Source organism: Tachypleus tridentatus, chromosome 11 (assembly GCF_004210375.1).
Source record: "Tachypleus tridentatus isolate NWPU-2018 chromosome 11, ASM421037v1, whole genome shotgun sequence".
Lineage (NCBI taxonomy): Eukaryota > Metazoa > Arthropoda > Merostomata > Xiphosura > Limulidae > Tachypleus > Tachypleus tridentatus.
The window spans coordinates 22107221-22132587 of record NC_134835.1 but is presented as its reverse complement, the minus strand read 5'-3'; the positions used below and the strand labels follow the sequence as shown (position 1 = coordinate 22132587).

The 25367-nt window shown below is 37.3% G+C and overlaps 1 protein-coding gene across 1 annotated transcript in view; it reads right to left on the bottom strand.

Moving 5' to 3' along the window:
• Positions 1-25367, bottom strand: part of LOC143231742 (cell adhesion molecule 3-like) — a 202847-nt gene that overhangs the window by 70542 nt on the left and 106938 nt on the right. The window contains exon 4 of the mRNA XM_076466365.1: positions 5833-6047. Coding sequence (XP_076322480.1) covers positions 5833-6047 — 215 coding nt within the window. The remainder of the gene's footprint in view (positions 1-5832; positions 6048-25367) is intronic.

The window sequence follows — 25367 nt, the reverse complement described above, 5'->3', positions numbered from 1 at the left end:
GTACAACTAGAGTAATAAGGGTGGGATGTTACCTTATACTGTACAGTTCTGGGTACAACTAGAGTAATAAGGGTGGGATGTTACCTTATACTGTCCAGTTCTGAGTACAACTAGAGTAATAAGGGTGGGATGTTACATTATACTGTCCAGTTCTGAGTACAACTAGAGTAATAAGCGTGGGATGTTACCTTATACTGTCCAGTTCTGGGTACAACTAGAGTAATAAGCGTGGAATGTTACCTTATACTGTCCAGTTCTGAGTACAACTAGAGTAATAAGGGTGGGATGTTACCTTATACTGTCCAGTTCTGAGTACAACTAGAGTAATAAGGGTGGGATGTTACCTTATACTGTCCAGTTCTGAGTACAACTAGAGTAATAAGCGTGGAATGTTACCTTATACTGTCCAGTTCTGAGTACAACTAGAGTAATAAGGGTGGGATGTTACCTTATACTGTCCAGTTCTGAGTACAACTAGAGTAATAAAGGTGGGATGTTACCTTATACTGTACAGTTCTGGGTACAACTAGAGTAATAAGGGTGGGATGTTACCTTATACTGTACAGTTCTGGGTACAACTAGAGTAATAAGGGTGGGATGTTACATTATACTGTCCAGTTCTGAGTACAACTAGAGTAATAAGGGTGTGATGTTACCTTATACTGTCCAGTTCTGAGTACAACTAGAGTAATAAGGGTGGGATGTTACCTTATACTGTACAGTTCTGGGTACAACTAGAGTAATAAGGGTGGGATGTTACCTTATACTGTCCAGTTCTGAGTACAACTAGAGTAATAAGGGTGGGATGTTACATTATACTGTCCAGTTCTGAGTACAACTAGAGTAATAAGGGTGGGATGTTACCTTATACTGTCCAGTTCTGAGTACAACTAGAGTAATAAGGGTGGGATGTTACCTTATACTGTCCAGTTCTGAGTACAACTAGAGTAATAAGGGTGGGATGTTACCTTATACTGTCCAGTTCTGAGTACAACTAGAGTAATAAGCGTGGGATGTTACCTTATACTGTCCAGTTCTGGGTACGACTAGAGTAATAAGGGTGGAATGTTACCTTATACTGTCCAGTTCTGGGTACGACTAGAGTAATAAGGGTGGGATGTTACCTTATACTGTCCAGTCCTGGGTACAACTAGAGTAATAAGGGTGGGATGTTGCCATATACTGTCCAGTTCTGCGTACAATTAGAGTAATAAGCGTGGGATGTTACCTTATACTGTCCAGTTCTGGGTACAACTAGAGTAATAAGCGTGGAATGTTACCTTATACTGTCCAGTTCTGAGTACAACTAGAGTAATAAGGGTGGGATGTTACCTTATACTGTCCAGTTCTGAGTACAACTAGAGTAATAAGGGTGGGATGTTACCATATACTGTCCAGTTCTGCGTACAATTAGAGTAATAAGCGTGGGATGTTACCTTATACTGTCCAGTTCTGGGTACAACTAGAGTAATAAGGGTGGAATGTTACCTTATACTGTCCAGTTCTGAGTACAACTAGAGTAATAAGGGTGGGATGTTACCTTATACTGTCCAGTTCTGGATACAACTAGAGTAATAAGGGTGGGATGTTACCTTATACTGTCCAGTTCTGAGTACAACTAGAGTAATAAGGGTGGGATGTTACCTTATACTGTCCAGTCCTGGGTACAACTAGAGTAATAAGGGTGGGATGTTACCATATACTGTCCAGTTCTGCGTACAATTAGAGTAATAAGCGTGGGATGTTACCTTATACTGTCCAGTTCTGGGTACAACTAGAGTAATAAGGGTGGAATGTTACCTTATACTGTCCAGTTCTGGGTACGACTAGAGTAATAAGGGTGGGATGTTACCTTATACTGTCCAGTTCTGGGTACAACTAGAGTAATAAGGGTGGGATGTTACCTTATACTGTCCAGTCCTGGGTACAACTAGAGTAATAAGGGTGGGATGTTGCCATATACTGTCCAGTTCTGCGTACAATTAGAGTAATAAGCGTGGGATGTTACCTTATACTGTCCAGTTCTGGGTACAACTAGAGTAATAAGCGTGGAATGTTACCTTATACTAGTCTGCTACTATGATAGCAGGCTGCCATCTCATATTGGTCTAGTTCTAGATATAACTAGAGTTTTAATAGCAGGCTGCCATCTCATATTGGTCTAGTTCTATGTTCAATTGGAGTGACTATAGAGGTATATATTGGTCCAGTTCTAGGTTTAATCTACAAGTATTATAATGGCTTTAGCCACGTTAGGACGTGGAATAATAGCGCTGAAACTCTACCTATTTACAGGACAATTATTTTGGTTGGGTTGATCGACTCGCAATGTGAAAGGCGCGAGACTGAATTGATGTTCAACCAAACAATCGTGGGGGCGTTATATGTGACGGTTAGTCCCAATATTCATCTTGGTAAAAGAGTATCCTAAAAGTTGGTGGTCAGTTTTAATGACTAGCTACCTTTCCCTCTAGCCTTTCCTTGCTAAATTAGAGACGGCAAGCGCAAATAGCCCCCGTGTAACTTTGCGCGAAATTGAAAACAAATAAAATGAAATAAAGCTGATTAGAAAATAGTTTTAGGAAACAAAACACGTTTGGCTGAAACTCATTTAACGTATTTGAAAAAGACTGGTATTAGAGCTTGAGTAATGGGATTTCTAACTGGACAAAATTAGTATTGGAGTTTGAGTAATGGGATTTCTAACTAGACATAATTAGTATTGGAGCTTGAGTAATGGGATTTCTAACTGGACATAATTAGTATTGGAGTTTGAGTAATGGGATTTCTAACTGGACATAATTAGTATTGGAGTTTGAGTAATGGGATTTCTAACTGGACATAATTAGTATTGGAGTTTGAGTAATGGGATTTCTAACTGGACATAATTAGTATTGGAGTTTGAGTAATGGGATTTCTAACTGGACATACTTATTAGTTATAAAATATTTCGAATTGTTTTGTGAAGTACACACTTTTTACATCTCCCTAACACCAGTAATATAATGGTAGTAAGAGTAAGTTTGATTACTTTCCAGAGCAAAAAGTAGGAATGGTTGGTTATGATATTTATGTTTACAAAAAAAAAAAGGCGAAGTGAAAACAAAGGTTTTAGTCATTGTCACTTGTTTTGTTTGTTTCAGAGTAAATTGGGCTATCTGATATGTCCATCTTGCGGAACAGATTCCCGAGTTTTAGCGTTGCAAGTTCGTATACTTAAGAATAAACCACCATGGTGTATGTTTGTGTTTTCTTATAGCAAAGCCACATCGAGCAATCTGCTGAACCCACCGAGTGGAATCGAAGCCCTAATTTTAGCATTGTAAATCTGTAGACTTACCGCTGTACTAACGGGTGGCCCACCAGGATACTAAAGATATGTTGTTAACAGGAACTGCGTACAGTTATATTTGATTAAAAATATTTTACAAAAATCGGACACATCGTAATAAACTGATCGGACGTGTTAAAGGGGTGGTAGTGAAAAAAGTCAAAATATTTGAAAGGACAAATTCTCTAAATATTTAATATAAAAGTAGGGGTGCGTTAATAAAAAAAATCCCGTTTATTTACCCCTTTTGTTTCTTATCACAATTTGGAACAAGATGCAACGTGTAGATAAAAACAAGGGTAGGGGTAATTATTTCACATTTTATTCCTGGTTGAATACTGCTGGTTTTCTGGTTTTACAGTAAATTTTATCGGGTTTGTTGGTTTGGCGTTTCATGGCGCAAAGCAACTGGGTTATCTCGAGCCTACAGAGATTGTCATTCTATGTAAACAAGTGGTTATTTCATTCAAACTTGGTTGTGTTTGTATTGTGAAATATCATTATTGTACTGAAATTATACTAGCTGCTTAATAGATATTAAGATCAAATTCTGGTTTAATTAAAACAGCTAGAGGGCATTTCCAGGTCACGTGACTTTGTGTTTAGCATCTTCACGAGTAATTAGGGTTACGTTACTTAGACACACATAATTACAAAGATGACGGTGCACACACGCCCCATGCTTGATTTTGCTGGAATATACGTTGTTATATCCTGTTATCTCAGCGTGTCAAGTTATTACTTATAATTAAAACGTGCTGTCTGTGAGTCGCAAAAAATACGGCGTAAAATAATTAACTTTTCAATCAAGCATAAATGAAGTAAACTTACGATAATAGCCACAAAAATACAAACAAACATAACAGTACTGTCTGTTGCACGTCCATGAAGCTACTTAGCTGTATAAACATAACAGTACTGTCTGTTGCACGTCCATGAAGCTACTTAGCTGCATAAACATAACAGTACTGTCTGTTGCACGTCCATGAAGCTACTTAGCTGCATAAACATAACAGTACTGTCTGTTGCACGTCTATGAAACTACTTAGCTGCATAAACATAACAGTACTGTCTGTTGCACGTCCATGAAGCTACTTAGCTGCATAAACATAACAGTACTGTCTGTTGCACGTCTATGAAACTACTGAGCTGTATAAACATAACAGTACTGTCTGTTGCACGTCCATGAAGCTACTTAGCTGTATAAACATAACAGTACTGCCTGTTGCACGTCCATGAAGCTACTTAGCTGCATAAACATAACAGTACTGTCTGTTGCACGTCCATGAAGCTACTTAGCTGTATGAACATAACAGTACTGTCTGTTGCACGTCCATGAAGCTACTTAGCTGCATAAACATAACAGTACTGTCTGTTGCACGTCCATGAAGCTACTTAGCTGTATAAACATAACAGTACTGCCTGTTGCACGTCCATGAAGCTACTTAGCTGCATAAACATAACAGTACTGTCTGTTGCACGTCCATGAAGCTACTTAGCTGTATAAACGCAAAAGTACTGTCTGCACAATGGACTGTCTGTTCTTTGCCCACTACTGGTAACGAAGCCTGATTTCTTTCGTTATAAGTCCGGACACTTATTGCTTTGTCAGTGGGATTCTGTTTCATGTATATATATTTTTATATAGCCATCAATGTATTTAATTTTTGTTATTTATTGTCCATTAAAACTTGTATCTGAAAGTGTTTCACATCATTTGTCAGATTTCAACCTTAAGTGTAGCTTTTAAAGTCCAGATACTGGTAGAATGTAAACCAAGTCGTGTCATGAAAAGTCGGGAAGTAATAACGGAGATTGAAATAGAACAGTCAAAGTGGTTTGTTTATTTGAAATAAAAGTGTACACAACAGAGCCAATAGAAACTAGTGTAAGAAGTTTATATGTATATAGATCTATTGACAAATATACGTTAATGGTGGTTTTAACCATTCGCCTGTTCGTCTCGAGCAATTTGTGTAGAGAGATAATAAGAATACGTTAAACTTCCCAACAGTATTAACGTGTTAAATATTTCCATGAAGTTCACGAAGATAAATACAAGGAATATTAAAACAATATAACCTAGTTGAGTGAATCAATACGACATTGGTTTGGTTTGAATTTCACGCAAAACTACACGAGGACTATCTGCGCTAGTCCTTCCTAATTTAGCAGTGTAAGACTAGAGGGAAGGCAGCTAGTCATCACCACCCACCGCCAACTCTTGAGCTACTCTTTCACTATTGAATAGTGGGACTGACCGTCACATTATAACGCCCCCACGGCTGAAAGGGTAAACATGTTTGGTGTGTCGGGGATTCGAACCCGCGACCCTCGATTTACACACTCCTCTTAATGCAGTGCGTGAATCATATTTCGCTTGAAAAATAAACAATATTACTGGCCTTTGGATGGTAATAAAACGGAAGACCTGCCTTTTGTTGGAACGTCAATGTATTTTAAAACAAAACAAAAATACATGGATCTCTTGTTCAACTTACATCAACTCTGACGCCACCTAGCGGAAGAAACTGTCCAGGAGGCCAGTCATTCGGAACAAAACGGTAGAATTCCACATCATCCTTGTACCACTTCACCGAGTACAACGTGTCTCCATTGAGGTCAAAGCTACAGGTGAGTTCCACTTCCTGTCCTACTACCGTTGGTGATGGAACGTCTAACATCACCAGTCGTAAAGGGGTGGTCAAGGAGATAGCTGAGGGATGAAAATACATGTGTTTTGTAACCATTGTAGACTTAATAAAATTAATTGTACTCCATTCTCGTTATTAATCACCTTATTAGGCCATTTGTTTGTTTGTTTGTTACTGGACACAAATTTCTAAAAGTACACCTGTACTCCTCACATAGAGGGCATAGAAATTCCCGTTTTAGCAATATAAGTACACAGAAATACCACTGGGGTCCAGCTGGTTGAAGAGAAAATACATAAATGCAATTTTCAAATATAAATGGTTATATATAGAGAGAAATTCATAAAATGGATAAAAAAAAGGCTTATCTGAGCATTAAAATCAAACACTTTCAAACTATTCTGCCCTCTTGTAATTCAGCGGTAAGTCCGAGGGCACGTATCACTAAAAATCGAGTCTTTATACCTACACTGGACGGAGCATAAATGGCCAAAGGTATGTTTTTTTTGTGAAATAAGAAATAATGATTCAAATACTTACAGTTCTATAGCGCTCTCAAGCGGATGATAAAATACGAAATTAAATTACACATATTTCATCACTTAACATAAAATATTTTCAGTCACATAGCGCCCTCAACCAGACGTTTGTTTTGCTTGTTTTTTTTTTAATTTCGCGCAAAGCTACTCGAGGGCTATCTGCGCTAACCGTCCCTAATTTAGGAGTGTAAGACTAGAGGGAAGGCAACTGGTCATCATCACCCACCGCCAACTCTTGGGCTACTCTTTTACCAACGAATAGTAGCATTGACCGTCACATTATAACGCTCCCACGGCTGAAAGGGCGAGCATGTTTGGTGAGATGGGAATGCAAACACGAGACCCTCAGATTACGAGCCGCACGCCTTAACCCACCTGGCCATGCCGGGCCTCAACCAGACGTGCATTTAAAATTAAACCGCATATATCTTAATACATTAAAATAAATATTTCTAATCGTTTAGCATAATCATTAAAAAAAATAAAGACGAATGATTAGTTTGTTTTATTAATGACTTTCCAACAGTACTGCACAGCTTCTATAATTTATTACCACGTAGGTATATCCGTATGAAAACAATAAATTACAACTTTACGTATAGAGATATTATGCAGTGAGACATTATGTGATGTTACCGGATCATTTTATTTTTATTTTTTGAAATTCGAATTATGTACAAATATTTTTCACGTAATTCGAAACTAACTGATATTAAATACTGAGGAACATAAATTACCTTTAACAGGATGAGAGATAAACAAACAACAACACAACTAAACCTTAGGGTAAATCTTGCCAAAGTAGATGTGTGTGTGGAGTGGGGATGAGGGGGGAAGGTATTAGATAACTGTTGTATTTTTTATTAAATCTTAAAAACAATAAGGATCAGCAGAATTGTAGTAATTACGATAATGACAAATCTTCAAAGTTTTAATGAGATATACTTGTAAACTTAACACATATGGTTTGTTTCATTCCATTTAAGTAAAAGTTTTTTTATTATACTGAGAACGAGAAAGTTGTGGAAAAGATATTTTACGTTCGAAACATTCGAATTGTGTATCAAAACAATAAAAACCTTGTTATTATGTTATTTTAAAATCTTTCGTATTCTAGACGTATGTCACAATTATTTATTTTCAAAACGTCCTTTGCAACTTTTATAGTATTTTATAGGAAAATAGTATAGTGAACGTAACTCAGGTGTTTCCCTTTCTTCAGGTATCATACCTTGAACAAATGTAATTATAGAGTTTCTTTGTTTGGCCAGGTGGTTAATACACTTAATTCGTAATCCGAAGGTCGCGGGCGCAAATTCTCGTTACACCAAACATGCTCGCTCTTTCAGCCATGTGGGCATTATAGTGTAATGGTCAATCCCACCATTCGTTGGTAAAAGTGTATGTGTTTTTCGTATAGCAAAGCCACAAAGGGCTATCTGTTCAGTCCACCGAGGGGAATTGAATCCCTGATTTTAGCGTTGTAAATCCGGAGACATACCGCTGTACTAGCGGGGGGCTCATTGCCAATCCCACTATTCGTTAATAAAAGAGTAGTCCAAGAGTTGGCGGTGGGTGGTGATGATTAGCTGCCTTCCCTCTAGTCTTAAACTGCTAACTTATGCATAGCTAACTCAAATAGCCTTTATGTAGCTTTGCGCGGAATTCCAAACAAACTAAATAATTACCTAAAGCTTAAAGCAACTTATTTTATTATATTTTTAATGTTTCTTCATGAAAGAATTCACGATGAAACTTGTCACAAATACAAGTATTCAAAAGTAAGACCGAAAGAATTATCTTAAGTCATTGGTACATTCAGTACGATTATGTGTGAATTATAGAAATACTACAGCCAGGCATCCAACCATTAGCGTCGTTTGCTTTTAATAAAGCAATTGTTGCTCCATCCCCTAAAAACCAATCAAACAAATAAAAACTGAGAATCTTTTAAAATCAACAAGCTCCACCCCTAAAAACCAACCAAACAAATACAAACTGAGAATCTTTTAAAATCAGCTAGAATCAACTGTCAGGTTCACTTCTTGGAAATGTAAAATAATTACAGAGATCAGGAATGCAGGAAATTCACAGTAACAATGTGTGAACAGAAATGATTTTGTATGCTTTTGCAACCTAGTCTTCGTGATTATTATTGTTCTGTTTGATGCATAAACCCTTCCAACATAGGCCTAGTTTCCATGATTATTATTGTTCTATTTTATGTATAAAACTTTACAACATAGGTCTAATCACTGTGTTATATTATTGTTCTGTTTGCTGTATAAAGCTTTCTAACATGAGACTAATCTTCATGATTATTATTGTTTTGTTCTGTGAATAAAGCTTTTCAATACAGGCCAATTCTCTGTGATATATTATTATTCTGTTTTGTGTATACAGATCTCCAACGTAGACATAGTCTCTATGATTATTATTGTTCTGTTTGTTGTATAGAGTTGTCCAACACAGGCCTAACTTCTATTGTTCTGTTTGATTCATAATGCTTTCTTACATAGGCCTCGTATTCATGTTTCTTATTATTTTGTTTAGTGTATAAAGCTTTTTACACTGGTCTAATCTCTTATTCTCTTTGCTGTATAAAGCTCTCCAACATAGGCCTAGTCTCCATGATTATTATCGCTTTGTTTGGGATATAATGCTTTCCAACACAGGCCTAATCTCTGTAATATATTGTTATTCTGTTGGCGTGCAAAGATCTCTAACATAGGCCTAGAGTCTCTATGATTTTTCTTATTTTGTTTGATGTATAAAGTTCTCAAACGTAGGCCTAGTCTTCAGGATAATTATTATTATGTTTGATGTATAAAGCTCTCGGACATAGGCCTATTCTCCATGATTATTATTGCTCCGTTTGGTGGGATAAACGTTCAAACACAGGCTTAATCTCTGTGACATATTATTATTCTGTTTGATGTATAAAGCTCTCTGATATAGGCCTAGTCTCCATGATTATTATTGTTCTGTTTGATGTATAAAGCTCTCCGATATAGGCCTAGTCTCCATGATTATTATTGTTCTGTTTGATGTATGAAGCTTTACAACATAGGCATAATCTTTGTGATATATTCTTGTTCTATTTGATTTATAAAGCTTTCCAACATAGGCCTAGTTTTCATAATTATTATTGTTTCGTTTCGTGTATAAAGCTTTGGAACAGAGGCATAATCTCTGTGACATATTTGTACTCTGTTTAGCGTATAAAACGTTCCAACATAGGCCTAATCATCATGATTATCATTGCCTTGTTTGGTGCATAAAGATTTCTTACATAGACCTGGTATTCATGTTTATTATTGTTTTATTTGGTATATAAAGCTTTTTATACAGGTGCATTCCCACATTCTGTTTGATGTATAAAGCTCTCCAACACAGCTCTTGGTTCCACGATAATTATTGTTCTGTTTGGTGTATAAAGCTTTCCAACATAGGCCTAGTTTTCATTATTATTGTTGTTCTGTTTTGTGTATAAAGCTTTCCAACACAAGCTTATTCTCTGTGATATGGTATTATTCTGTTTGGTATATAAAGCTGTCCAACACAGGGTTAATGTCTGTTATATATTATTGTTCTGTTTCATGCATATAGGTATCGAACAAAGGCTAGTTTCTATGATTGTTATTGTTCTATTTGCTGTATAAAGCTTTCCAACATGGGCCTAGTATTTATGATTATTACTGTTCTGTTTTGTGTATAAAGCTTTCCAACACAGGCTTGAACTGTGTGATTTATTATTGTTCTGTTTGATGTATAAAGCTGTCCAAGGCAGTCGTAATCTCTGTGATATATTATTATTCTATTTGATGTATAAAACTCTCCGAAATAGGCCTAGTCTTCATGAATATTATTATTTTGTTTGGTGTATAAATCTTTTCAACAAAGGCCTAGTCTCTGTGATATATTATTATTCTGATTTTTCTCGTATGGGCCTGGCATGGCCAAGCGCGTGAGGCGTGCGACTCGTAATCTGAGGGTCGCGGGTTCGCGCCCGCGTCGCGCTAAACATGCTCGCCCTCCCAGCCGTGGGGGCGTATAATGTAACAGTCAATCCCACTATTCATTGGTAAAAGAGTAGCCCAAGGGTTGGCGGTGGGTGGTAAAGACTAGCTGCCTTCCCTCTTGTCTTACACTGCTAAATTAGGGACGGCTAGCACAGATAGCCCTCGAGTAGCTTTGTGCGAAATTCCAAAAAACAAACAAACAAACAATTTTCTCGTATGAAACTCTCCAACATTGGCCTGGTCTTCATGATTATTATTGTTTTCTTTGGTGCATAGAGCTTTCCAACACAGGCCTAATCTCTTTGATATATTATTATTATCTTTGGCGTATAAAGCTTTCCAACAAAGGCCTAGTCTCCATGATTAATATTGTCCTGTTTGGTGTTTAAATCTGTCCGACACAGGCTTAGCCTCTATGATTATTATTGTTCTATTATGGTGTATAAAACTATCTTATACAAAAATGTTTGACACTGGTCGCAGATTGAATGTGGATTCAAACTCATGGTTGGATGTGGGTGGGTCAGGAGGCATGTAAGCAATCAGAATACTTGCATTTATTTTCAGAGAAGGTGAGGGTCACATTCCACATACTGGGAGTGTGTTTTTACAATGCCAATTCATATTAAACATATTAAACTGACAACATTCTAGGCCATAATAGAACATTTTATCCAGTAAAAGAATGCATTACTCTTGCTGAAAATTTCCATCAGAGATAATTCTGGTTTTTCAGTGACCAAAGGAGCATTTTAGAATATCACTTGTGTTATCCTTATCAGCTGTTATCTGAAGGTGTTAATTCGTGCAATTATAACATATCCTTTATCTTCACTAATCTTTAATTACGGAGATAAATTACACTGGACACTTTTCTGGACAGAATAGTTCGAGTTTATCAGGTCAAGGATGGACAGCGTTGCACTAGGAGAGTATCACCATTATAACAAGTTTGTACATTCGAATACTTTGTTACAGAGTAGTGTGTATTATTTTATTTATTAGAGCCTCCACAATGTATTTTAGTGCTTCGTGAGTTACTTGGCACGAATCCTTATTCACTGCATAATTTTCGAATATTACACAATAATTCCAAATGTAACTAGAGAAAAAATTGTCCCTGACTTATTCGTCTCTTCGCTTTGCACAGTTTTAAATTATTAAACAGATGTAGTGATCTGACAATGACTTTGGGGACAGGTTTGACCCTGTAGGGAAATTCTTCAGGAGCAAGAAACACGTGGGATAAAAACTTGAGAACTAATTCCAAAGGACAGCGGTTGAGCGAACCATGTGCTCTCGTTATGGTTGTAGGAAATCGATTGTGTATCCAATTTTTTTTCTTTTTCCTGCCTATTTTCCTGTAGCTTTGCTTTGGTTTGATTCGCATAGGAAAATAATTCATCATCGCATTTCCTTAAAGAAAATAATAACAGCTAATTTTTAATATCGAAAAACTGAGGATGTACTCAATCAAATACCTTCTTTATTTTTTCCTTCTATTTTTTTTACAACTGAAGTCGTCTTTCATCATGAAAAAGGTTTCAGCCTCACGAATATTTGTTTATTTTTAAAAAAGTGATTTATGCGGTAGGTGTTTTGTCTGTTTGTTTTGTTTTTATAAGTTTCGCGCAAAGCTGCACGAGGGCTACGTGCTATAGCCGTACCTAATTTAGCAGTGTAAAAAATAGAGGAAAGGTAGCTTGTCATAACCACCCACCGCAAACTCTTGGGCTACTCTTTTACCAACGAATAGTGAGATTGACCGTCACATTATAATGACTCCACGGCTGAAAGGGCGAGCATGTTTGGTTAGACAGAGATTCGAACCCACGATCCACAGATTACAAGTCGCGCGCCCTAACCACCTGGAAATGCCGGGCCCCTATGAAGAATGTGTTGAACCAACGGACAAATGAAAGTTATGTACACATATATAGAAGACACAGACGTCTTAAGACCCTTTACACAAAGTTTATAAGTCACGTTTTATTAAGATCCTGTAACGCCCATCAAAACTATGTATGTTCGCATTTTTACAGCTCCATTACTTTTGTAATTTAGCAGTTCGAAGTTTAATAACATTGGCTGTAAGTTCTCTCCAGTTATCTAAAAGACCAGCACCCTGCTACACCTTCTTACTTCAAAAAAAATGTTGAGTTTCCTATAATAGGGAGCCTTATCAAAGTAAGGTTGTCCATGTAGGAGGATACCAAGAGTAGTGTTTCCTATGTACAAGAGTGCCTCAACAAACTAAGGTGGTCCATGTCGGAGGATACCAAGAGTAGTGTTTCCTATGTACAAGAGTGCCTCAACAAACTAAGGTTGTCCATGTAGAAGGATACCAAGAGTAGTGTTTCCTATGTACAAGAGTGCCTCAACAAACTAAGGTTGTCCATGTAGAAGGATGCCAAGAGTAGTGTTTCCTATGTACAAGAGTGCCTCAACAAACTAAGGTTGTCCATGTAGAAGGATGCCAAGAGTAGTGTTTCCTACGTACAAGAGTGTCTCAACAAAGTAAGGTTGTCCATGTAGAAGGATGCCAAGAGTAGTGTTTCCTACGTACAAGAGTGTCTCAACAAAGTAAGGTTGTCCAAGTAGAAGGATGCCAAGAGTAGTGTTTCCTATGTACAAGAGTATTTCAACAAAGTAAGGTTGTCCATGTAGAAGGATGCCAAGAGTAGTGTTTCCTATGTACAAGAGTGCCCCATCAAATTAAGGATGTCCATGTAAAAGGATGCCAAGAGTAGTGTTTCCTACGTACAAGAGTGTCTCAACAAAGTAAGGTTATCCATGTAGAAGGATGCCAAGAGTAGTGTTTCCTATGTACAAGAATGTCTCAACAAAGTAAGGTTATCCATGTAGAAGGATGCCAAGAGTAGTGTTTCCTATGTACAAGAGTATTTCAACAAAGTAAGGTTGTTCATGTAGAAGGATTCCAAGAGTAGTGTTTCCTATGTACAAGAGTGTCTCAACAAAGTAAGGTTGTTCATGTAGAAGGATGCCAAGAGTAGTGTTTCCTATGTACAAGAGTGTCTCAACAAAGTAAGGTTGTCCATGTAAAAGGATGCCAAGAGTAGTGTTTCCTATGTACAAGAGTATTTCAACAAAGTAAGGTTGTCCATGTAGAAGGATGCCAAGAGTAGTGTTTCCTATGTACAAGAGTGTCTCAACAAAGTAAGGTTATCCATGTAGAAGGATGCCAAGAGTAGTGTTTCCTATGTACAAGAGTATTTCAACAAAGTAAGGTTATCCATGTAGAAGGATGCCAAGAGTAGTGTTTCCTATGTACAAGAGTATTTCAACAAACTAAGGTGGTCCATGTCGGAGGATACCAAGAGTAGTGTTTCCTATGTACAAGAGTGCCTCAACAAACTAAGGTTATCCATGTAGAAGGATGCCAAGAGTAGTGTTTCCTATGTACAAGAGTATTTCAACAAACTAAGGTTCTCCATGTAGAAGGATGCCAAGAGTAGTGTTTCCTATGTACAAGAGTGTCTCAACAAAGTAAGGTTGTCCATGTAGAAGGATGCCAAGAGTAGTGTTTCCTATGTACAAGAGTATTTCAACAAAGTAAGGTTGTCCATGTAGAAGGATGCCAAGAGTAGTGTTTCCTATGTACAAGAGTGTCTCAACAAAGTAAGGTTATCCATGTAGAAGGATGCCAAGAGTAGTGTTTCCTATGTACAAGAGTATTTCAACAAAGTAAGGTTGTCCATGTAGAAGGATGCCAAGAGTAGTGTTTCCTATGTACAAGAATGTCTCAACAAAGTAAGGTTGTCCATGTAGAAGGATGCCAAGAGTAGTGTTTCCTATGTACAAGAATGTCTCAACAAAGTAAGGTTGTCCATGTAGAAGGATGCCAAGAGTAGTGTTTCCTATGTACAAGAGTATTTCAAGAAAGTAAGGTTGTCCATGTAGAAGGACGCCAAGAGTAATGTTTCCTATGTACAAGAGTATTTCAAGAAAGTAAGGTTGTCCATGTTGAAGGACGCCAAGAGTAGTGTTTCCTATGTACAAGAGTGTTTCATCAAAGTAAGGTTATCCATGTAGAAGGATGCCAAGAGTAGTGTTTCCTATGTACAAGAGTGCTCCATCAAATTAAGGATGTTCATGTAAAAGGATGCCAAGAGTAGTGTTTCCTATGTACAAGAGTATTTCTCAAAGTAAGGTTGTTCATGTAGAAGGATTCCAAGAGTAGTGTTTCCTATGTACAAGAGTGTCTCAACAAAGTAAGGTTGTTCATGTAGAAGGATGCCAAGAGTAGTGTTTCCTATGTACAAGAGTGCCCCATCAAATTAAGGTTGTCCATGTAAAAGGATGCCAAGAGTAGTGTTTCCTATGTACAAGAATGTCTCAACAAAGTAAGGTTATCCATGTAGAAGGATGCCAAGAGTAGTGTTTCCTATGTACAAGAGTATTTCAACAAAGTAAGGTTATCCATGTAGAAGGATGCCAAGAGTAGTGTTTCCTATGTACAAGAGTATTTCAACAAACTAAGGTTCTCCATGTAGAAGGATGCCAAGAGTAGTGTTTCCTATGTACAAGAATGTCTCAACAAAGTAAGGTTTTCCATGTAGAAGGATGCCAAGAGTAGTGTTTCCTATGTACAAGAGTATTTCAACAAATTAAGGTTCTCCATGTAGAAGGATGCCAAGAGTAGTGTTTCCTATGTACAAGAGTGTCTCAACAAAGTAAGGTTGTCCATGTAGAAGGATGCCAAGAGTAGTGTTTCCTATGTACAAGAGTATTTCAACAAAGTAAGGTTGTCCATGTAGAAGGATGCCAAGAGTAGTGTTTCCTATGTACAAGAGTGTCTCAACAAAGTAAGGTTATCCATGTAGAAGGATGCCAAGAGTAGTGTTTCCTATGTACAAGAGTATTTCAACAAATTAAGGTTCTCCATGTAGAAGGATGCCAAGAGTAGTGTTTCCTATGTACAAGAGTGTCTCAACAAAGTAAGGTTGTCCATGTAGAAGGATGCCAAGAGTAGTGTTTCCTATGTACAAGAGTATTTCAACAAAGTAAGGTTGTCCATGTAGAAGGATGCCAAGAGTAGTGTTTCCTATGTACAAGAGTGTCTCAACAAAGTAAGGTTGTCCATGTAGAAGGATGCCAAGAGTAGTGTTTCCTATGTACAAGAGTATTTCAACAAAGTAAGGTTGTCCATGTAGAAGGATGCCAAGAGTAGTGTTTCCTATGTACAAGAGTGCCTCAACAAAGTAAGGTTGTCCATGTAGAAGGATGCCAAGAGTAGTGTTTCCTATGTACAAGAGTATTTCAAGAAAGTAAGGTTGTCCATGTAGAAGGACGCCAAGAGTAGTGTTTCCTATGTACAAGAGTATTTCAAGAAAGTAAGGTTGTCCATGTTGAAGGACGCCAAGAGTAGTGTTTCCTATGTACAAGAGTGCCTCATCAAAGTAAGGTTGTCCATGTAGAAGGATGTCGAGAGTAGTGTTTCCTATGTACAAGAGTGCCTCAACAAACTAAGGTTGTCCATGTAGAGAGATGCCAAGAGTAGTGTTTCCTATGTAGAAGAGTGCCTCATCAAAGTAAGGTTGTCCATGTAGAAGGATGCCAAGAGTAGTGTTTCCTATGTACAAGAGTGCCTCATCAAAGTAAGGTTGTCCATGTAGAGATGCCAAGAGTAGTGTTTCCTATGTACAAGAGTGCTCACTGACCCATTTAACTGCTACTGATTTATCATTTCAATGTTTATCTTTCGTTTTTTCGTTCCTTTACTCTCTAGATATTCACAATTCGACTGAAGTGAACGTTTTCGATCAAAACCAAAGTAATCAAATTCCTTATACTAGGATGAGCAGTTTATCGACGAGAGAAAAAAAAAACAAAATAAATAAGAAGACCGAAAATCGCGAGAGCATCAGCGTGCGTTGCACGTGAAATTTAAAAAAAAATACTGTAATAAAACTGAGCACAAAGTGACTGATAAAGTAACACATTTTGTTTTTTCTATCGTGAACTATAAACACCTGAAGCGATTCGGATTTTCAGTGTGAAAAGTGAAATCAAGAAACCAGTAGGTATACATAAGTGCATCGGAATACATCGTATTTAACGTAGCACATCTAAACGGGCCTGTCATGGCCAAGCGTGTTAAGGCCTGCGACTCGTAATCTGAGAGTCGCGGGTTCGCATCCCCGTCGCGTCAAACATGCTCGCCCTTTCAGCCGTGGGGACGTTATAATGTTACGGTCAATCCCACCATTCGTTGGTAAAAAAGTAGCCCAAGAGATGGCGGTGGGTGGTGAGAACTAACTGCCTTCCCTCTAGTCTTACACTGCTAAATTAGGGACGACTAGCACAGATAGCCCTCGAGTAGCTTTGTGCGAAACTGAAGAAAAACACAACTAAACACGCACACGTACGTATCCTGGAAAACAGTAGTTTTCACGAAGGTAAACTTCCGTCAAGACACATAAGAAGTAAGAAAAACTGGTATTTATAATAATATCTAAACATTTCTTGCTGGAGTATCGCGAGTACATTACTTGATTTAATTAAAAACCTCTAAAACATTTGGAAGTAAAATATGCGGATAATGCAACGGAAATACGTCTTATTGGTTTATAAATGATGACGTAACAAAAACCCATAATTACAGCGACAGACGATTGGAAAACTTCCTTCAACTAGAAACTCTCGCGTCCATAATCTTCAGGGTTTGCTAATCGCATTATTTTATATTCGGATTACTTTGGCCGTAAAGTTTGCTGACGTCTTAGTTGTGAAAACGTTCACATGATACACGAATATTCAGAGCGAGATTAGTTTGTGTGTTGAATATTGTCCTTCAAAACCCGTTTTCTTCAGACTTCCTTCTTTCTCTTATATCCTATTCGATGCAGAGTTTTGTCTTTCTTTCTTGGCTTACAATGATGATAAAATTTGGATGAAAGCTGGATCTTCTTATAATAAATCCTTATATGAAATTCTTCCGACAGTGTGATGCACTATCAGCACCGTTCGTATTGGACGAGCATAACACACACACAAAAATATGTTGAGTTCTCTATTGAGATTTTAATAATAACAAACAAGCAAAGCATTGGAAATATATACGTTGTTAGGTTCTGCTCTGGTGGAAACCAAACTATTCTTTAACAAGGTTCTGACCTCATATGAAAATTATGGTAGGAAAATAAACTGTTTTTCTAAACAAAGGGAACTTCCATAATGGTTATGAAAACACATAAAAAAAAAACACAACACGTAGTTATCTCATATATCTACTTGCTGATATGTACTTAATTATTAATTGGTTTGGTTTGCTTTGAATTTCGCGTAAAGCTACACGAAAGCTATCTGCGCTAGCCGTCCCTAATTCAGCAGTGTAAGACTAGAGGGAAGGCAGCTAGTCATCATCACCCACCGCCAACTCTTGGGCTACTCTTTTACCAACGAATAGTGGGATTAACTGCACATTATAACGCCCCCACGGCTGAGAGGGCAAGCATGTTTAGTGGAACGGGGATTCGAACCACCGACCCTCAGATTACGCGTCGAGTGCCTTAACCAACTGGTCTTGCCGGGCCTAATTAATTAATTAATTTGTTTGTTAATCTTTGAATTAATGAATTATCATTTAATAAACTGTTGTTTACACGCGAGTTTTAATTTTTTTCAAAGAAGTAAAATAAACTAATTAATTATATTAATTCCCATTATTGAAATAGTCCAGGTTTTAAAATAAATGTATACCTGATATGACTTGGGGATTAGGGCACTCGGCTCGCAATCTGGGGTATCGAATTACGTAACCGTATTTTGTAGCGGTCAGTTCCACTATTCGTTGGTAAGAGAGTTTTCCAGAACTGGTCAACAGGTGATGTTGACTTAATGTTTTCTTTTTTCTTTCTTGTTTCGTGTGTGTGTGGGTCCGGCATGGCCAAGCGCGTTAAGGCGTGCGACTTGTAATCTAAGGGTTGCGGGTTCGCATCCCCGTCGCGCTAAACATGCTCGCCCTTTCAGCCGTGGGGGCGTTATAAAGTGACAGTCAATTCCACTATTCGTTGATAAAAGAGTAGCCCAAGAGTTGGCGGTGGGTGGTGATGACTCGCTGCCTTCCCTCTAGTCTCTTACACTGCTAAATTCGGGACGACTAGCACAAATAGCCCTCGAGTAGCTTTATGCGAAATTCAAAAACAAACAAACAAACAATCGTGTATGTGTCTGTTACAACTTTAACCCCACTTCTTTGGGGTTGTGGCCAGTATTTTTGTGAGACAAGAATTTTTACATTCAGATGGCTGACTCAGCATGTTTGACGACGGGTTTCGAACTCGAACACCTCAGATAGTTGATCCAGAACCCAGTTTCAACTGACTATGCCGGGTCCTCATTTACCCTAGTCTGTTGTTGTTAAATTAGATATAGCTACCGCTAATAGCTATCAAATACGTTTGCGCAAAATTCAACAAAAAACAAACAAACAAACAAATAAGCTAACAAAGATAAAGGTAAGTTCATTCTTGTGTTTTTTGGCCCGGCTTGGTCAGGTAGATTAAGGCGTGCGACTTGTAATCTAAAGGTTGCGGGTTCGCATCCCCGTCGCGCCAAACATGCTCGCCTTTTCAGCCGTGGGGGCGTTATAATGTTGCGGTCAATTCCACTATTCGTTGGTAAAAGAGTAGCCCAAAGTTGGCGGTGGGTGATGATGACTAGCTGCCTTCCCTCTAGTCTTACACTGCTAAATTAGGGACGAGTAGCGCAGGATAGTCCTTGTGTAGCTTTTCGTGAAATTAAAAAAAAACACATTTTTATTAGGCACGCTTATCTATAGCGCCATCTGTGAGAATTAATTATTATTTTACGCCGTAATTGTTTTTTGTCAATGTAACTAGTTAATTGTTATGCATGATGCGGTTTTCTTTTTAGCTCAACATGACAAATCCATTAGTAAAAATGTCATCATAATATTTGTTATAGCAACACACGATGCTCTTTATAGGTACGGTAAAGCTCTCAAACTGCACTATAAAGTAAGTTTTATAGCTCACTAAATATAACAAAAGTTAAAAACAATAGTCGATAGTGGCTGCATGTATAAAACCAGTTAAAAGTTGCCCGTTATAGTTCAGTTTTATTATTATACCCCGTGCAATACCTGTTAAAATAGATTGGTTTGGTTTGAATTCAGCGAAAAGCTACACGAGGGCTATCTGCGATAGCCGTCCCTAATATAGCAGTGTAAGACTAGAGGGAAGGCAGTTAGTCATCACCACCCACCGCCAACTCTTGGGCTACTCTTTTACCAATAATTAGTGGAACTGACCGTCACATTATAACGCCCCCACGGCTGAAAGGGCGAGCATGTTTGGTGCGACAGGGATTCGAACCAGTGACTCTCAGATTACGAGTCGGTTGCCTTAACCACCTGGCCATGCCGGGCCTCAGCGATAAGTTTATGGAATTATGACGTTGAAAATCGGTTTTTGACATTATTTGTGAAATATATTTCTCTTTTGAATTTTGCGCAAAGCTACACGAGGTCTATCTGCGCTAGCCATCCCTAATTTAGCAGTGTAGAACTAGAGTGAAGGCAGCTAGTCATCAGCACCCACCGCTAACTCCTGGACTACTCTTTTACCAACGAATAGTATGATTGAACGTCACTTTATAACGCCCTCACTACTGAAAGGGCGAGCATGTTTGGTGTGACCAGATCATTGTTTTAATTTGCAAAAAAAATATGACAATTTGAGACATAAGTTTCGTATCTTATATTAAACCTTCCTTAATCTTGTTACCAAATGTACCAATAAGATGTTCCCTACCGGCATGTGTTCTTGTTCGAATTCCACATCTCTAAAATAATTTTATCAGTAATTTAATGCGGATATCTGACAGTAGCATATTGATGTTATTTGGTCATTACATTCGAGTGTTTTACAAGTAGTCTTTGTTATATTAAATTAATATGAATAAACCTTATCATTATATCTTATATATATAATTTTAGTGAAAATAAATAAGTTTTTATGAAGTTAAATAAACAAAACCACATGGAAGAACTGCGTTAAAAATAGCAAATCGAAACCTCTGACTATTTAAATTAGTTTGTTATAACTTAAAAAAAAAAAGCCGAAACAAGAATAATTTAAACAAAAACGCTGCACTAATGAAAATATCTCAAGGTACAAGCTGTAAGCCCCCCGCTAGTACAGCGGTATGTCTCCGGATTTACAACGCTAAAATCAGGGGTTCGATTCCCCTCGGTGGGCTGAGCAGATAGCCTTTGTGGCTTTGCTAAAAGAAAAACACACACAAGCTGTAATGTGGGATTATAGAATGTACTCTTATTGTAGAGGCGACTGACGATGTAGGACCCACATTGCGGTGGGGAGACACCGTTTATCAGAGTCTCACATAAAAAATAAAAGAGTAGCAATAAGTATAGAAATAGAAATTAGGAGAGCAAGATGTGGGTGCTCAAGCCCACAACGTCCACATTCGTGTCACCCTTCACTGCTTGCAGACAGTGGTGAGAATGTGACTTCTCTCCCAAGTAAAGGAAAAAAAATTGAAATAAAAGTGACGAAATAAGGTACTATCATTTGGGAGTAAGTAAGTTGAAAACTTACGTCTTGAATTTAGCATTTAAGCCCCCACTATGATAGGAAGGCACTAATCGACAGCACAGCAAACGAACTATACCAACTATACTATATATATATATAACAAGTATGTCGTATCCCTGATGACTGTGTAAATCATTATTATGTCACATCTGGTTCGCTACTGACAGAAATACATTTGTTATATTTAACAGTACGATTGTGGAACGCTGATATCAGCTTGGGTATAATCGTAAGAGATGTGTGGTACGAGGCTAAAAATTAAAGTCTACGATATATTTTCCATACATTTCTGAGAAACAAAACGAGAGTTAGATTATCTCTTATATGGAAACTGTACACACAAGTGCCCGTAACTAAAACTGTGATACTAGGGTTCTCTACAAATCAAATATGATGGCCAAAGTCTACACTAATAAGCACTCTACACTGAGAACTAAGTCACTGAGCCGTATATATAAATATAATTTTATATCTAAACGTACACAAAGCCAGTCAAGTCTTATGTCAAAGTTGATATTTTATTACTGTTATATTGGATATTTTGGCTCGTGAATTGATACAAAACTAATAATTATTTGACGTTAACTTTGGTTCACACTTTATAAAACATTACCTGTGTTAACACTTTTAACTTTTCTGTTAATTAATTGTAATATTAATGAGATGTGATTTGAAAACTGACTTAAACTAACTTAGGTTCGAAAATGAACTGGAAAAAAATTCAGTAAAGTTTAACAGCACCCTTCACAGGAATATAAAATAAAAGGTAAAATTGTTCGTGAGAACCAATCAACAAACGCCAAACGTTTGCCTATTTTTGAATTTCGCGCAAAGCAACTCGAGGGCTATCTGCACTAGCCGTACCTAATTTAGCAGTGTAAGACTAAAGAGAAGGCAGCTAGTCATCACTACTCACTGTCAACTCTTGGGGTATCTTTCACTAACACATAGTGAGATTGATCATTACATAATAACGACTCCACGGCTGAAAGGGTGAGCATGTTTGGTGTGACAGGGATTCGAACCTACGACCCTCGGATTACGAGTCGAGCGCCCTAGCCACCTGGCCTTATCAGGTCTAACACCAAAACTAATATGGTTCGTGCGAACCAGTCAAGAGCACCAAAATTAAAATTGTTGATGCGAACCAATCAACAAACACCAAAAGTAAAATTGTTGATGCGAACCAATCAGGGCCTGGCATGGCATAGCGCGTTAAGGCGTGCGCTTCGTCATCTGCGGGTCGCGGGTTTGCGCCCGAGTCGCGCCAATCATGCTCGCCCTCCCAGCCGTGGGGGGCGTTATAATGTTACGGTCAATCCCACTTTTCGTTGGTAAAAGAGTAGCCCAAGAGTTGGCGGTGGGTGGTGATGACTAGCTGCCTTCCCTCTAATCTTACACTGCTAAATTAGGGACGGCTAGCACAGATAGCCCTCGAGTAGCTTTGTGCGAAATTCCAAAACAAACAAAACAAAAAGCGAACCAATCAACAAACACCAAGATTATTTTCAGGATTTAAATTTTTGGAGTAACTTGAATTACTGATTAAAGGTTTCTCCAAATATCGATTGAGAATCGTATTCTATATCTCGTTTATATCTTAGAACAATATTCATATTATGTGATAGAACTGTGAGGGAAAAAAATATTTATTTAATAGCTCCAATATACGTTTAACAAATGTTTGTTTGTTTCAGAGCAAAGTAGCATCGGGACAAGTGCTGTGTTCACCATAAATAATCGAACCAAGAATCCTAGCGATTTATGTCCTTAAACTTACAGCTGGTGCACGGTGGAACTACGTTTCGCATCTTGTGAGGCTATAGTTTAAAAGAACTCAAAGATTATTATTATAAAATCTCGAAGTGGTTTCACCTGTGTGTTCAAAAAAATGAAATTTGTGTTGCAGAGATTAAACGATTAGCTGAAGTTGTGTGAAAATTACAATTCGTTATGGAAAGACTTACTTTAATTGTAATCTCGAAGTGTAGTAAACTGAACATTCTGTTGTTTTCCAAAGTTTTTATTTGATACTGAAAGGATTTAGACATGTTGGCAATAACAGTAAAGAAAAACAACTTTTACTTTGTTAACATTAAGATGACCTAAGAAGGCCTAAAGTTGTTCTGTACTTCATTTTAATTAAAGTTTTAATACCGCCCACACCAGCAGTGTTGAGATTACATTTTTAACTCGAGTGTGTTTTACGTCATCATGAAAACAGCACCATCTAGTGAAGAGAAAAATATATTGATTTTTTTTCTAAAAACGGAATTGTGAAATTCTCATTGAGCCAACGTTTCGCTAGTTTCATCAGAAGTGTATTTAAACTTTCTCAAATTAAACGAATCATGTACAAACTTTGAATCGTCATATTTTATTCGTCGAAGTGCACATTTTTTAAAAATATCAAATATAGTACTTAATAATGAAAGCAAAAAAAATGTTTCTCTGATATTTGACATCTATATAGTCCTACTAAAAAGTAATTCAAAACTACTTATGTCAACGAAGGCTTGGTGTAAGAAAGACGCGTGAGTAGTGTTAGTAACTTAAAGCTTTATATGCCCAAACATAATAAAGATGTTGAAAATAGATCCCCCAAGCAAGATGTAAGCATACAAACTTAGCAGAAAGAATGTCATTTCCACTTTTCAGTTGAAAATCTCCGAGACACGAAGATTTCTCTAGTGCATTTGGGTTTCGATCGGCGAACGTGGAGATGACATACCCTGCAGCTTTGGAATGTTGTTTTTAGTTAAGACTGGAATATTAAGCGAGACATATAGAAGAGCTACCAAGGAACAACCCGAAGAAGTGTATTTAAAGATGACAGCATGTTTTACTGTCCCTGCTGGTCACTTGAGGGACTGATTTGGTTCTATTTTTTTTGTTAAAGGAGGCGTTTTCTTGCTCTCTTATTGTTACAACATAACTATCTATACCGGTGCAGAACATATAAAAAAATTGAATTTGTACATTGGATAAAATAAATACGAAGTTCGAAAGCATTGTCTAAGATATATCACTACGTATATTAATTTATTTTATATTTATTATAAAACTCCAAGTTTCAGTCTCAACTTTGTAACTCATTAAGTTGCCAACTTGAGTTGTTTTTTTATCTCTAGCAGATCGATTTATTTTATCTTTTTAATAAAACTCCAAGCTTCAGTCTCAACTTTCTAACTCATTAAGTTGTCAACTTGAGTTGTTTCTTTATCTCCAGCACCAGAACTTATGATTTAATAATGTTAATAATACACCGTCCCATAAATGAAAGTCGAATATTTTTTTATGTGGAGTATTCGTCGGCGAAGAATATGCACACATTCATATGAAAGTTTTTTTGTTTTTTTTGTCCAGTGTAGAGTTATTTGTACTCATAGTGTAGGTGACTGATCAGCAGATGTCTCCGATACTAAGTTAGGTAATTAAAAATACATTATCTTGAAGGCTTGTTGGATAAACAACAAACATTACCTGACACCAAACAAATCGTATATGAAATTCAAATGCTCTGTATTTGACGTTCAAATACACCCAATCTGACATTCAAAAACCACGGACTTGACATCCAAACATACTTTACCTGACATTTAAACACCTATTTGACATTCAGAAACTCCTAATCTGACATTCAAACACCACGGACTTGACATCCAAACATACTTTACTTGACATTTAAACACCTATTTGACATTCAGAAATTCCTAATCTGACATTCAAACACCACGGACTTGACATCCAAACATACTTTACCTGACATTTAAACACCTATTTGACATTCAGAAACTCCTAATCTGACATTGAAACACGCTTAATCTGACGTCCACATATATCTTATCTGACATCCATATACATTGTATTTAACATTCAAAAATACTTAATACAACATCCAAACTCACATTACCTGACATCTGAATACACCGTATCCGTCAATATTAAATTGGCATGTTATAACAGTTAGATATAAATCACAGTACATATAAAAAAACTGGAATTTTGCAGGATACGATGCTTGATTTAGAGCAGACCAACCATATTGGATTACAATGAACAAACATGTAACAATGCCGGTAAAACAAATGCGATAGACTAAACATATGAGTGACCTTTTATCGTACGCAATCCTTAGTTCGATAAAATACAAGTGTGACATTACAAATCCAAAGACTCTAAAACATCGGTTGTTACTACTGTTGATATAGAGCATAGCT